The sequence below is a fragment of the Taeniopygia guttata genome, chromosome 4 (assembly GCF_048771995.1).
Source record: "Taeniopygia guttata chromosome 4, bTaeGut7.mat, whole genome shotgun sequence".
NCBI classification, from domain to species: domain Eukaryota; kingdom Metazoa; phylum Chordata; class Aves; order Passeriformes; family Estrildidae; genus Taeniopygia; species Taeniopygia guttata.
In genome coordinates this window covers 12,423,149-12,437,559 of record NC_133028.1, presented here as the reverse complement: position 1 = coordinate 12,437,559, position 14,411 = coordinate 12,423,149, and the positions used below count along the sequence as shown (strand labels likewise).

Here is a 14,411-nt window from a genome sequence, read left to right as displayed (position 1 = left end):
TTAAAAGTAAACACTGAAAATTGATGTGATGTTTATCTCTTTATTGTGTTGTATTAATTAACCTTGTGAATTTCCTTTGACTTACAGCCTTTGGCAGATGGCTCATCCAATCCATCTTTGCATGAGAATCCAAAACAGGCAGTTCTGCCTAATCAAGTGATGGAGACATCTATGTCAGGCAGCCTGGGATCCCTGAGCCAGGGAGACAAAGAGGACTGTAGCTCCTCCACGACAATACATTCCACAACAAGCGATGACAGGTTTCAGGCTCGAGCCTTTCTAAAGGTGGGCAGCTTCCCTGAAGTGCTCACATGTGAGAGGTAAGCAGTAAACCTGCCCTTGTTTGGTAATTTCCTGTGTTTTCAGGACAGTCACTAAAGATGAAAGGCTGGCTATGAATGCACACAGGTCACTAGATCAGGACAGGGTTACCTGCTTATAACCCTAAAAAAGTTGTTGGGGAAATTAATACATTAGGATGTTGGAAGCCATCCTGTTCTTTGTGAAATTTTGGGAATCGGAACTGGCCAAAACTGTCTCACAAAAGGTGTTAGGATAGGGAGATGTCTTTGTTATGTCTCATATGCTCAGTTCAGATGTGCTGGGGATGGAGCTCTCTGCACTGTACATTGCCATCTCACACTGCAGGTGCTTTGAGAACACTCGGTGGCCTGTTCTCTCTGTTTTAATGGGAGCTACTCATGTCTTACTCTGGGAAAACAGTTCCTCTCTGACACTGCTGATGAGCAGGTAGAGGTAATTGAAATGGACTCTCAGTTCTGATTTCCTTTCAGCTGCACCATGGCAAGGTACCCCTAGATGAATACATGTGTCTGTACTCTCATTAGCAGGAATAAGAAAATCATATTTGTGTCCCCAGGACTGGGAAAGGTATTAGCAGTGAAGAATGTTTACAAAATACCCACTCTTATTATGGCTGTTTCAATTTAAAGGTGTGTTTTCCCTGGTTGTATCCACTCACGCCTGCGTTTACCTTGGTTTTTCTAGAGGAAACCACAGCACCAACTTTATTTAAAGCACTGTGTTTTGTTTATGTTTACATACAAAAAGCTCTTCTGAAAAAGGAGGCAATGTAGAAAGTAACTTCACTTCTGTTTTGGGGCAGTGTTATTAGGAGGATGTAGTGGTTAAACAAAACTTATATTGTGTTGACCTTTTGTGTAACCATCATTTAGATTGCTATTAATGCATTTTTAATCTTTGTTTTAGTTTTGATGTTAAGCTCTGCCTTTGCAGTCTTACTTTAAAAGATCTCATGCTTCTTGACACTGAACTCAGAAAAGAAAAACATGTGGTAAGTACTTATATCTCATTTATAGCTAATTGTTTTAAACATCTTATTTGAATATTAGTTTAGGTAATAAAATAAAAAGCTGGCTAGGTGAGATCTAGTGCAGCAGAGTTGCATTTCCACATTATTGTCTTTTCTTTCTCTCCTGGTCTGCATATATATGAGCTTCCTAAAAAAGTAAAATATAATGAGGTATACTGGTCTGTGAAATACCAATATAGAAAATACAAAAAAATGGTTTTAAACATTACTCCAGAGATTAACATACAGCACTTGAGGCTCATAAGAAGAGGTAATAAATTATTTAATAGATGAGTTTGTCTTAAGTACAAACCTGCTTGTTTGTGTGTTGCGACTCCAAAGACTTAAAGCTTTTGGAATAAAATTGAAAATTCAGTTCAACTGAATCAGTACCATTGTGGTAAGTACAATAGTTGTGAATTTGTATGACTGAGGGATTAAGATACCATTTAAACTATAGATAACTACCTGCACCAAGGCACAGCATCTAAAAATGACAAGAAAAAAAAAAGAAAAAAAAAACTACAATTAAAGCCACAGGATACTTAGTAATGACTGTTTGTGGTGACTAACTTTGATCAAGTATTGCACCATTACTGCTACTGAAGTTTAGCTCATAGATATGAATCTGGACATCAAATCTATAACTTTTTCCTCCCATCTTTTCTTGGTCTGTTTAAACAAAATTGGTAATTACTGTTATAATTTACTAAATCCACTGAGAATATTTCAAAGGGTGGGATTTTCTGAACAAATTTATACACAACCCAAAGGAGGAAACAGGAAAGTAAAGCTGGGAAGGAGTTTATCTGATGGATTATCCACATCTAGTTAGATGAGAAAGGGAACTTGTGATCCGATTCCAGAAGGAAGTTTAGCTTGATTATAGAAAGTTGAACTTGATGTCAAAGTTAATAATCAACTTCTAAAGCAAGGTAATGTAATCACAGAAACAGAGAGAATGAGCATTTAACATGCTTTGTGGCCCACCAGAAATCACCACAAAAAACTTTGGCCTTTAGCTGAATATTTAAATAGCTGTATATTTTTGCCAGAAAGGAAAAAGGGAAAAATAAGTCAGTCTGAGAATAATTTCTTCCTTTCCCACTCTGCTTTCTCTGATTTCAGTCTTTCTTGGCATCAAGTCTAAGGAAATACATCCTTTTTTATCAATCTTCTCCTGAATCCTTTTTTTTTTTTTTCATTTTACTTTTTTTTTCTTTTAAATATATTTTTACTGTATATAGTATCTTGGTAGTGTGCTCAAAATTTGACAAACTTCCGTCCAAAACATTTGCAAGTGAGATCCAAAACATGACTGCTATATGGTTTTTCTCTTCTATTGGGTGCTATTTATAATATATTTTCCAGGTTTTGCTCACCTGACATACTGGCTTCAATAATTGTTTCTGTATGTAAATATGTATTTATTTATGTTTTTATATGTTTTACACAGGGAAGTTCTGCATCATCTTGTTTTTAAGATTATGAGGAACAGGCAGGTGGCTGTTAAAATTCCTATATTTCTATGCTGCAGCAGTTAGTAATTAAATGAATTAACCTTACATTGAAAGTCTAATTGAGGCAAGAGGGGAAAAAGTTAAGCAAAATTTTTCCCAGTGTTAAAAAATTCAAAAACATCTTTTTGAGGACACTGGTATTACAGTCTTAAAAAAAAAAAAACAGGTACACAAATGGAAAATAAGTATTTTTATTGCAAGAGAAGCTAGCTAGAACTTGAGATATTTTCTTTTGGGTTGTGTGTAAAAATGTTTGATATATTATGTGGCTGACTACAGTTGAAGTCAGAGTAATGAGTCTTTGGTATCTTTGGAATAGTTAATATCTTCCAGTTTAGGGGTTCATTAAACTTTAGAAAAATGGGCTTTGTATTTTCAAGTGATGTGCATTTTCTCCAGTCAAGAATAGTTTAAAATCTGTCTGTCTGGTTACAAGGATATATGAAATTATGTGTAACACCATCTTCCAGTACCTCACTGGAGCCAAAATCAGGGAATTTTTCACAGTGGAAGTACTGGAGAGTTGCTGGTGATTTGTCTATTAATTTATCTATTGTTTCACTTATGATTCACTATAATCTCCCTGATTGATTTATATTAGCAAAATTTATCACAAAGACGTCCTTACAATGACGAACAGGCATTTAATCTCGGTGTTGTTTTCTTCCTTTTAAACAGCTGTTTATTCAGATTTTCAAGATATACTTCACAGACTTCCATCGTAAAAAGAAGATTACTGATGGTTTGTTGAAGAAGATCCTTTTAAATCAGGAAAATGTAAGTGGGTTTGTTGGTTAGTATTTAAGACCACACAAAATAAGAGTTAATTTTAGTACCACAGCAGGCCATTTCACCTACTCCTTTTGAACAGCAATGTCATTTGTAATCTCTTGCTGAAGAAAATACAAAGAAACTCCCTTGTTAGTTGATTTTCTACATTACCTTGTATGCTTTTCCTCTTTGTTGCTGTATGAAGTGATCTACGTAATCTGTTAAAGATAAAATACTTTGTAGTTGAATCCATTTAAGCAAACAGAACATTTTGAACCTTATTCACTCAGATTTAATAATTTCTAATTATCAGGGGCTTTGTTTGGTCCCAGGTATCTTGCTTATAAAATAGCAGGAAATAAAGTAGCAGTATGACGCTCAAGGCTTTAATCAGGGGAAAATATACTTATTTTCCTCATCATCCTTTTTTCTTTCATGTGCTTGTATTGTAGTCCATATGCCACTTCTGAACTGGAAGACATATATTGACAAGTCAATGTGTGTTTCAGGTAGAGTCACAGTACTATTGTTAAGGTTATTAGAAGGAACAAAAAGCTTTACAAAACTACAGTAAATAGGAGAGGTATTGGTTCCACTTTCCAGTTTAGAGTCTCAGAAAAATCTGGATTGAGAAGCAGATCTCGAGATTGTCTGGTCCAGCCTTCTGTAGGAAGCTTTGTCTTCTGAAAGGTTATCCAGTGCCCTGCCAATCCAATGTTTGTACTGAGAGCAGCCTAATCACAGCAACAATTATGCTTTTCTTATATGTAGATGGAATTTCACATCTGGATTTTTGTCTATCAGCTCATGAGCTCTAGTTGTTGAATACTTTGTGCAATCTCACAATCTGTGAATTACTGTGAGGAATCTCTGTAGCTGTACTCCATGATTTCTATCAGAAGGTATTTTGCCTTAAAGCACTCTTCTGCCTTAAATCCTCAGGTCTAGTATTAAAGCTTATTGTATTTACTAAATGAAAAGTGAGATTGGATGTGCAAAATCCTTTTACTGCTGGTCTTCTGGTAATGACTTCAAATTATAAATAGAGCTAATCTAGAATAGGCATGTTTCCTGATAGAACCTAATCCTCAGTGAAATTTGATGGCATCAATGTCCTCATGATTCTAAGATGCTGCAAGACAAGGACTAAATCCAAATAATTAGATGCAACAATTGCCAGAGAAGTCCAGTTGTTTAAAGTGCCAATATGGGGTTTCTGTGTCCTATATGATGCAGAGAAAGATCTTGTAAACCTGACAGGTGAGATAACATACAAAGAACAAGGCTGGTTATGACCACCATGTAAAAGAGATATTACATGTTTTATTGCAGACAGCATTACCCACTTTTAATTCTGTATCATAAAAATTCATGGAATTTTGATGCAATTGTTAGTGGAGCTTGTCAAACTCTACTTATATTTCTTTAAGGCATAAGGGTATCAAGTTAATGCATTGAGAGCCAGAAGTGGATGGTATTAGAAGTCAGTGCTTGCTATATAAGGCATGTTGCAGTGAAGGAAGGATCACCATTTTCAGTATCAGCTTACTAAGCAATGGCAGCAGACTAGTATTTGTCAGCAACATCAGCTTTCATAAAAAATCATCCTGGTTTCTAAAGGACTGAAAAACTGTAAAATCACATGTAATCATGCAGCCTATGATTTATCCCTTATGAGCATTACAGGTTGTTCATCTGTGAGAGTTCATCCAGCACTCTGAAGGAATCACTGTCTGATTATCACCTGGATACTTACCTGAGCTTTTAAACACAGCATGTACACTCATAGCTGCCATTTAAGATGGGGTACATGCATTAAAATAAAAATATTTGTAGGTAGATTCCAGGGGTTATCAGTGTAAAACTCGTGAAGCAGTGTTAACTAATGAATTCAGTAGAGATAGATTATGGTCTTGACTGTACTCACATCCTAGTGGAAATGTATTTATATTAAGTTTCGTTCAGAGCTGCCATATATCTGGAGATTTCATGCTTGCAACAGAAGGTGCATTACCAAGAGACAGAACTTTCTGAACACTCCTGTTCAGCTTCCTTAGCCATGAGCCAGACCCAACATATAGATTCACTCCCAAATTTAGAAGTTATGTCTGTTTTTCTGTTTAAGAAATCACTTTTTTTTTTTTTTCCCCCAGGATTTTGAAGAATTACAGAAACAACTTGAATCTAGACTCCAGAATACTGAAATGTCAGGAGCCCGTAATTCAGAGTTCCAGACTCTAGAAGACCTAGAAAGGAGGGAAAGGGAATATTCCGAGCACATTATAGATAATGTAACTTCCTATTTTTTTTTTCTAAAATTTTATTTTAATGTTAATCTTTTGGAGGGGAGTTCTTTAGTGCAATGGTTTTGTTGAGTAGTCCACAGTTAGTATTTTATATGTGTCCTGAAAATATTTTTACTTTGCCCCAGCAAAATATTTCCAGCTCCCTTTGGGTGTCAATATATTTTTATAGATAAAACATTTTCTATGCTTTTTGTAAAACACTACTGTTTTATTAGCTGAGAAATGTCTGGTGCTTGTCTGATGATAAGATTTATTTCAAGCCTATGTATAACCTGACTTTTAGGAATGTTATTCTAGCACCTTGCTTTTGTCAATCCCTGCAACTGAGTAAGGGAGTAAGAAGATCCTACAATTTTTTTTTTTTCAGCAGAAAAAAGTGCTAAGACTATAGTTGCTGGGCAATGTTTTAGTATGTTTTATGCATTTACTTTAGCAAAGCCTTTTTCTTTAGCAGTTTTCCACGTGAGAATGTATTTACATTTTTTTATCTGAAAATACCATTTGATAACAGGCATTTGATTTTTTCTCTAAAGTAGGTTAATTATGTCAGTATAGCTTTCAGTCTAGAAAACTGGAAGTTGAGGACATTCTATGTCCTATTCTCCAGTAAACTGAGTGATATTCTTCCCAGCCCTGTTTTTGAAGTTTGAGCAAATTGACTGCTGATGAAAATGGGAGAGTGACAGCTCTGTGAGCTGCCTGTGCTGATTGACTGTGGCTTTTTAGCCCTGGACCAAACAGGCCATGACCTGAGCCTTGGGCCTTTTTCATACAGGAGTTAACATTTTTTAATGTCTGGTGCTTAAATGCTTCACTGGGAATTTCCTCTGCTTTCTCTAAGGCCTTCACTTTATAGTGGAAGTCCTGGTAATATTGGAACATCTGTGTTAAGTTTCTTTTGCACTTTAACTTTGCTCAGTGGAAAAATGATTGTTTAGAGTTTTCCAGAGTTAGTCATGTAAAAAATAATTGCTGGCAATCTTGCTGAGCATCATGAGGTATTTATTCACCAGCAGCAATCATCCTTCGGTGGGTCTGTCACTCTTGTGCCTGCAGACGCTTTTCGTTGTACTGAAAATAATTTCCCTCTATGCAGATGTATCTAGTTCAGTACCTTGAACTAATCCAGTCTTCTTCTGAGAGTATAAAGAGGCTTCTGCCATACTCACAGATGCCATAATTACTTTTTTTTTCCAAAATGCATGGGTACTTAATAGAAATCGTGGTGATAGATGCATTCTTTACCTTTATGTGTACAAGTAATCCCACAGAGCACGGAATATTAACAGTATATGCACAGTCATGTTTGTGGAATCAGAACCTAAAACTAGGGATTGTCCATATAATAATCTATCAGAATTGGCACATACACTGTGTTGACATAAAGCATTTAATTCCAGACAGCAAAGTGCTTATGTAGCATCTAGCTGTTAAAGGCTTTGATGGTGTAAAACAGTAATAATTTTCAATTTTTCTTTTTTCTTTGTGAAAATGTTGTTTGACTAGAAACTAGAATACCTGCTCCTACAGCTAAATAAACTTCTCAGAATAAAAGGAATGCAGTTTATCTTCTAGGTTTTTACCATCAATACTAAAAACATTATAGGCTCTTATAGACACAATATGTAGAGAATTAACAAATTCTTAGCTAGTTAAAAATAATTACTACGGTTATTTTAAAAGGTCACGTTTGACCTACTGGTTATGTGCCACCACCAATATTTTATATATACATATATATATATATATAAATAAAATATATAATCATCTCTTTAGCTTTGTATTAGTGTTGTTCAATATAACTAATACTGAGAGCTGTCTGTGACTTGTATTTCAGTAGACTCATACATGTGCCTCTTTCTGTAATGAAATACCAGATGATTAATAAGGGAACATGAGTTCTCTTTTGATTCATGTTCCACAGATGGAAGCCTTCTGGAAACAGACTGACAAAGCCCAGCAGGATTTTTTGGACCAATCAAAATACTCAAGTGCCAAAGCAACGAAGATAATGATGGATCTGACTGAGAAGATGATTGCAGTAGAAAGCTTGTTAAGTGAATCTCAAGACTTGCAGGCAATGGTAAAGTAAAAAAGAAGTCAAAGTTGAGACAAATTTAGTCAGTCTGAACAGAAAGAATTATGTCAGTACAGAGTCTGTCAGTCCTGCTTCAGGAGTGATGTAGACTGCTTAATCCATTTGTCTCTGAGCTCTATTGCAGAGAGCTCAACTTCCATTGCACTTTAGGAAGATTCATGGGAGGGTGAACTCTCTGCACTTGAGTTCTAATCTCAGAATACCATTTAGGTAGTCATATAAGGAAAAAATATTATTAATGCAGATGGTGAACCAGGAGCAAGAGCACAAGATCCAATCAATGGAGAATTGTTACTGTGGGCATTACGAAATTTCTTTTTCTTTCAAAAAATTTGTTCCACTTCGACAGACAAATCCTAATTTAAATTTGAGGGTGATTCTGTGTGTTCAGTGATTTTAATTGGAATTGAAAAGTCTTATCAGCTCTTAGAGATATGGTCTGTGGAGGGAAAACTGTGTTCATAAATGGACCAGCACGGTGCTTTATGTTGTGTTAAATCTAACAGATCCTTGTTTTTTACACAGGATATACTGGAAGGGTTACATGTAATTTATAGATTACCATACAATTGAAATCACTGCATTTATTAGTAATTTGGTGTATAAATAGATACAATAATTATTAGCTTGTTAGTTTTGCATTGGAGCAGCTTAGTAGACTGAGCTGGCCAGGTGTGAAAAGTCTTTGCTGCTTGTCGCACTCAACCCAAACTGAGCTGCTGTACAGTAAGTTCCTTCAGATGGGCAGATTGCAGATAAAATAATCTAGATACAGGATATATATCAGGAGATATTCCTGCCTGAAGTCACTGCTATGATGATGATGAAATCTCATTGCAGAGGTCATTGTAGGTACATCTCTATTAATTACAGTAGGTCAGGGAATCATAGAATCATTTGGTTTGGAAAAGAGCCTTGAGATCAAGTCCAGCTATTAACTTGGTACAACATTGTCAAACTCTTTCTTACCTTGCAGCATTGTTTAAAGCAGCTGCACTTTTATCTGGGAATCTTTCCCTGCTGTGATCATAGGCTGCTTCTTTAATAGTGCAGTGAAAGCTGTTAGGCCATAGGCAATTATGCTAATTTTTAGTGTATGTACTGAACTCTGTCTGACTGTGTATTTGAAGGAATCACAGCATTATCAGAATCAGGTATGTGTCCTCATTTCAAAATGAGAACTTGTACTGGTGTGCCATATAGTATCTTGAAAAGAGGTCCAGGACTTCCATGTTGTCTTCTGTCCATCTGTCCTCATTGAGTATTTACATTTTTTCTGCAAGGCTGTTATTATCTTTTCCAGACTTAATGTCTTCTTGACAGCTACAAATAGTGAAAAACAATAATTTTATATTACCTCTTGCAACTGAACATCCATTAAACCTACTGCTAGCCTGTAGTGATCAAGACTTTCAGAAGTATTTAAGTACATGAAGATGGTTATTCACATGGTTTTGAGAAGCCTCAGTGGTTTTCTTTGTGGTTTTGGAATCAATAGCTCAATGAAAGGAAAGCACAACCAAAGATACATTCTTGGTTTCTAAACAGGACTTTATATTTGGTTTAGGACATTCAGGAAAGGTTATTCAACTGGGAGCTTATGGTGAAAATGATCGATTCACTGAAGTCCTCTATACCAGAAGAGTGTAAGGGTAGATTAAATACTGTGTCAAATATTCTGGACCACTTAACTGTAAAGAATAATCTTTCAGTCCGACAAAAGGAAGAGCTTCTAACAGACCTGCACAAGGCCTTCTGGGAACAGCTGGCACATTACAGTAATGGTGAGTACTTAGACTGGAGCACATGACTTATGTGAATTCTCATTGTTTTAAGGAGTAAAAAATACAACTTCAGCTGTATATACCTCTCTGCTTTAAAAATATACTAATTAATTGACCAGGATCAGTTTTATTCTGGAGGGTGTATGTTTGGAACTTTGACTTTAGGCCTTTTATGTCTTGTTCCAGATATTACGAGGTACATAACTCTATAGTTCACAAAATCTAATTCTGTTAATTTGAATTGTACTTGTTCCAAGTATTTGTGAGATTTCTCCATTTACTGTTCACATACTTGGCTTTGCTGGTCATACTGGCTGACATAAGACACTGTCTTAGGATTTCTTGATAGCATGTAAAGCCAGAAGCAGTTGTGCTATGTACAAAGCAGCTGTGCTATCACTCTTCTGAAAAGATAATGTTTAAGCTTATGATCTTCCTATAAATCTCTCTTTTCTTATGTCAGACTAAAATACTTCTAAAATGAAGTATTTTCCTCTTCCTTTTTTTTTTCCTCTTCATATTGCCTATCTGAAAAGTACACAGTCATAATGAAGTCTAAGCTGACTGACCCACTGATTTAAGATTCTCCCTGTGTAATTTTGTATGAAACCTAATGCCCAATGTTGAGAAATATAGCCCCATCTCCTCTGTTAGGTGTTGTTTCAGGGCTCAGTGCCTCCCATCAGCACTCACAGAAAATACTGGTAAACATTTAGCCAGAAGGAAAATAATGCAAACTACTTAAACACAATTTCCAGAACAATTTCTGCTATTTTTGGACGCATTTAAAGAAAATTGTCATAGCAAAATGGCATTAGGTTTAGAGTTCAGTGAACTGAATAGTCAGAATGAATGCAGTCTTGGTGCAATATGTTCTTGCTGCAGTGCTGCTCACTCTGGGCTTAGTGGTGATAATTTGTGCCTTATCTCACAGTCATCAATTCACAGAATCACAAAATGGCTGAGGTTGAAAGAACTTCTGGAGGCTGTGTGGTACATCCTGTCTGCTCAAGCAGGTTGAGTTACTGTTGGTTGCCCAAGATCATGTTCAGACAACTTCTGTCTCCAAGAATGGAGACTCCATCTGGGCCACCTGTTCCAGTGCTCAGTCATCCTCATGGTAAAAGGAACCTCCTGTGTTTCAGTTTCTGGCATCTGCCTCTGGTCCTTTTGTTAGGTACAACAGAAGAGAGTGGCTTTGTCTTCTTTGTACCCACTCTTCAGGTGTTTATATACTCAGGTGTTTATATACTTATTATGCTCAGATTCCCCCCTGAGCCTTCTCTTCTGAAGGCTGAACAGCCCCAGCTCTCTCAGCTTAGTCTCATAGGAGGCATGTTCCAGTCCATGCATCTTTGTGGCCCTTTATTCAATTCTCTTCAGTTTTTCCATGTCTGTCTTATACTTGGCTGTGGAGCCCAGAACTGGACACAGCACTCCAGGTGTGGCCTAACCAGAGTTGAATGGAGGGAAAGGATCCCCTGCCTCTACCTGCTGGCTTATGTTCAACCTGGTGTCCACCAGAACCCCAGATCTTTTCCTGCCAAGCTGCTTTCCAGCTGGGCAGTCCCTAGCATGTTCTTGTGCCTGGAGTTGTTCCTCCCCAGGTGCAGCACTTTCCACTTCCCATGGTTAAACTTCAGGAGATTCGTTAAATCCCATTTTTAACTTCAGGAGATTTGCATTAGCCCATTTCTCCAGCTTGTCAAGTGCTCTATGGATGGAAGTATAAGCCTATGTGGTGTATCAGCTGCTCCCATTTTTTATGACCTCTGCATATTTGCTAAATTTGCACTCTGCTCCATCATCCAAGTTATTAAGCTACGGAGCAGAATTGCACTCAGTATTGACCCCTGCAGTACACCAGTAGGTGCTGGCTTCCAGGTGAACTTGGAGCAAGTTTTCAATCCATCTCACTGCTCCTCCATCCTCTTCTCTGTGAGGATCTGTCAGGAGACTGCATCAAAAACCTACCTGAAGTCAAGGTAGCCAATATCCACCACTCTCCTATCATCTACTGAGCCAATTATTTCATCACAGAAAATGCTTCAGACTTGATCCTCTTTCAAAACATCTAGCTGTGTGAACAGTTTGCTGATATTCACAAATACGTGTGTATTGTGATATAGTTTCTTTCATGCATGTTTGCATCTAAAACTGTCTATGTCTAATTTATAGTTTTCACATAGGTTCAGCCACTAACATTCTTTAAGTATAAATGGTTGTCTCTGGGTGATTTTTCCTTCTTTTTGTCAATTTTCACTTGTTCCAAAGCAAAAATACCTCTGTCAAGGCCTTTATTTTATGCAAAGTAGGTTTTTACAGTTATATATAGTTAGTACATCCTGTGCAGAGCATCATTATCAACCTCCTGGTTTTAGATAGAAATGAAACGTGCTTTTAGAAAAATGATCTGGAGTGCAGCATTTATTCCAGTGAATGTTGACCTGTCTTACAAGCTTCTAAATACAAAAGTTAAACTGTAGCTATAATTCACAAACAGAGCACAAAGCCAGCAAGATTGTACTTCTAGGGTACAAAATAAGGAAGTAGTAAAGAATCAATAATGTTTAAAAGTAAAACACTCTTGTATTTATTTAAGTGATGTTTTCATTACAAGCTTTCCTGTACTTCTGGTGCACCTTCAAGTGTTCTGTCAGTGCATCATCAGCCTGTGGATAAGCACAATAAATTAGCATGGAGAGTAAATAACATTCTTGGTGCTGCAGTACTGTGCTCCTTTTGTTTCTCTACAAAATAATTTCTCATAGTTAAAGCAGCTTGATGTAGTGGCAGAACAGCAGCCACAGGTAACTGTTCTTTTGCATCCCCCTTTGGCTGCTTGTGCCAGGAGTGAAGTACTGCTCTGGGCCAGAGTAACTTGGGGAAATTAGTAAAATTTTTCTTAGGTGAAGAGACAATGAGACATGAAGTGGCAGAACATGTAAAGCAGTGATTATACTCAGCAGCGCAGGATGCAAATAGACTCAATTTATATATCACTTGGAGCAACAGGGGAATTAATTTAGCCCCAAATAGTTCACATTACTAGCACAAAATTGGAGGGACCTTGACAACTTTTATTGCAGGTTCTTGGATGAGTCACGTTAGAAGTTTGGTATGTAGGGGCTGCATGCCAGTTCAAGCTAATCTGAACTAGCACTGCTTTAGACCTTTTCTCTCCACCATATGTTACTGCTCCTGTCCTTGCAGCAGCATTTGCATATCTTCAATTAGGTAATGAGACACTCACTGACCTTCCTAAAGCACAAGGGGGAGATTTGGAGTGCTGAATGAGGGAATCTGTTTCTTGGACTAACATGCTGCCTTTGCATAAACATCAGCACCAGTGAAAGGGAGGGTGCAGGAAGGAAGCAGTCCGAAAAACCTGATACATTTAAGTGCCATGTAACAATTTAGAAGTTCACATCTAAAAAGGCCATCAGGGTAAGAAGCAAATTTCAAATCCTGCATGGTGATTACTTGTCTATTTCACTCACTAACAGATTTCCGTGAGCTTATGTTGTGTGACAGTAGCAGATGCTGTTCTCTCCCTGTGGAGTTGTGGTGCCTAATTGTTTGTGGTTTATGTTCCAGAATGCATGCAACAAAGTAAAGACCTGATTTTGAAACGGCTGGAGTGCCGTGCGAAGAAGAAGGAAGAGTTCAAACGCAGACTGGAAGCTGAACAAGAAAGTCTCCTTAGCAAAACTTTTCTTACTGAAGATGTTCATAATTTTCTCAAGGTGAATAAGTAAAAGCTTATTTTCCCTGTTCTATTAGTTTTTAAAGCCAATTGTATTGCAGATTTCTCCCAATTCCATACAACTGGAAATTTTGGGTCCTCATGAGAATCATGTGCAGTAGCACAGGTGGACAGGGTCAGAACCCCTGTTGCCATGGCTTTCCCTGCAGTGTTGGTGGTGTTGCATTGGAAGAGAATGCCAGTTTGGGTAAATGCAAAATTGCATGTTTCATAGAAAACATCTTTTACTTAGGTACTGTGTGTTTGCTTCAAGACAGGAAATACCTGGAAGAAAGTATCCAGCCTGCATTACAGAAAAAAACAGTCTTCACTGATTTAATTGCTTTTCTATCAATTAGGTTATTGAGGCTCAAAAGACTTAGCAAATTTCAGAGAAGTAGAGGAAAAACTAATTATGATCTCTGGCAGGATGCCTTAAAGAAGGTTTGCAATTGATAATTTAATATGGTATACAATGGCCAGTGTAATATTTCATGCTCATATTTTCTATAGCGATTTGTTACTATTGTTCCAAATGAATAAACAAAATCAGAGTTCTTAGCTGTAAATGCTGAGAGCTGCAAAATTCGAGTAACTGCTGAGAACTGCAAACCCAAGTTATTAAAAACTAAAAAAAATTAATCCTCAATTTTATTGAAAATAAAGAATTTAAGGTGAAAGTGGTTAGATCCAACAGCATTAAACTTTTGATGAAATCTAATAACTTAGATAAAATTACTGTATGAGAAGACCCAGATTCCAACTGCAGCAAACTGTCAGAATTTATTGGTCTTAACACTGCAATTTTGCACCACGGGGCTTTATTCTTTAATTATATTGTATGAATTGGATAA

General features: G+C 36.9%; 1 protein-coding gene across 5 annotated transcripts in view; it reads left to right on the top strand.

Moving 5' to 3' along the window:
- EVC (EvC ciliary complex subunit 1) overlaps positions 1-14,411 on the top strand; it is a 48,774-nt gene that overhangs the window by 5,759 nt on the left and 28,604 nt on the right. For all 5 annotated transcript variants that reach the window (XM_030270733.4, XM_041715661.2, XM_072927999.1 and 2 more), the window contains exons 4-10: positions 88-320; positions 1,231-1,315; positions 3,532-3,630; positions 5,778-5,915; positions 7,855-8,013; positions 9,596-9,812; positions 13,410-13,558. In XM_030270733.4, the coding sequence (XP_030126593.4) occupies positions 88-320; positions 1,231-1,315; positions 3,532-3,630; positions 5,778-5,915; positions 7,855-8,013; positions 9,596-9,812; positions 13,410-13,558 (1,080 nt within the window). The remainder of the gene's footprint in view (positions 1-87; positions 321-1,230; positions 1,316-3,531; positions 3,631-5,777; positions 5,916-7,854; positions 8,014-9,595; positions 9,813-13,409; positions 13,559-14,411) is intronic.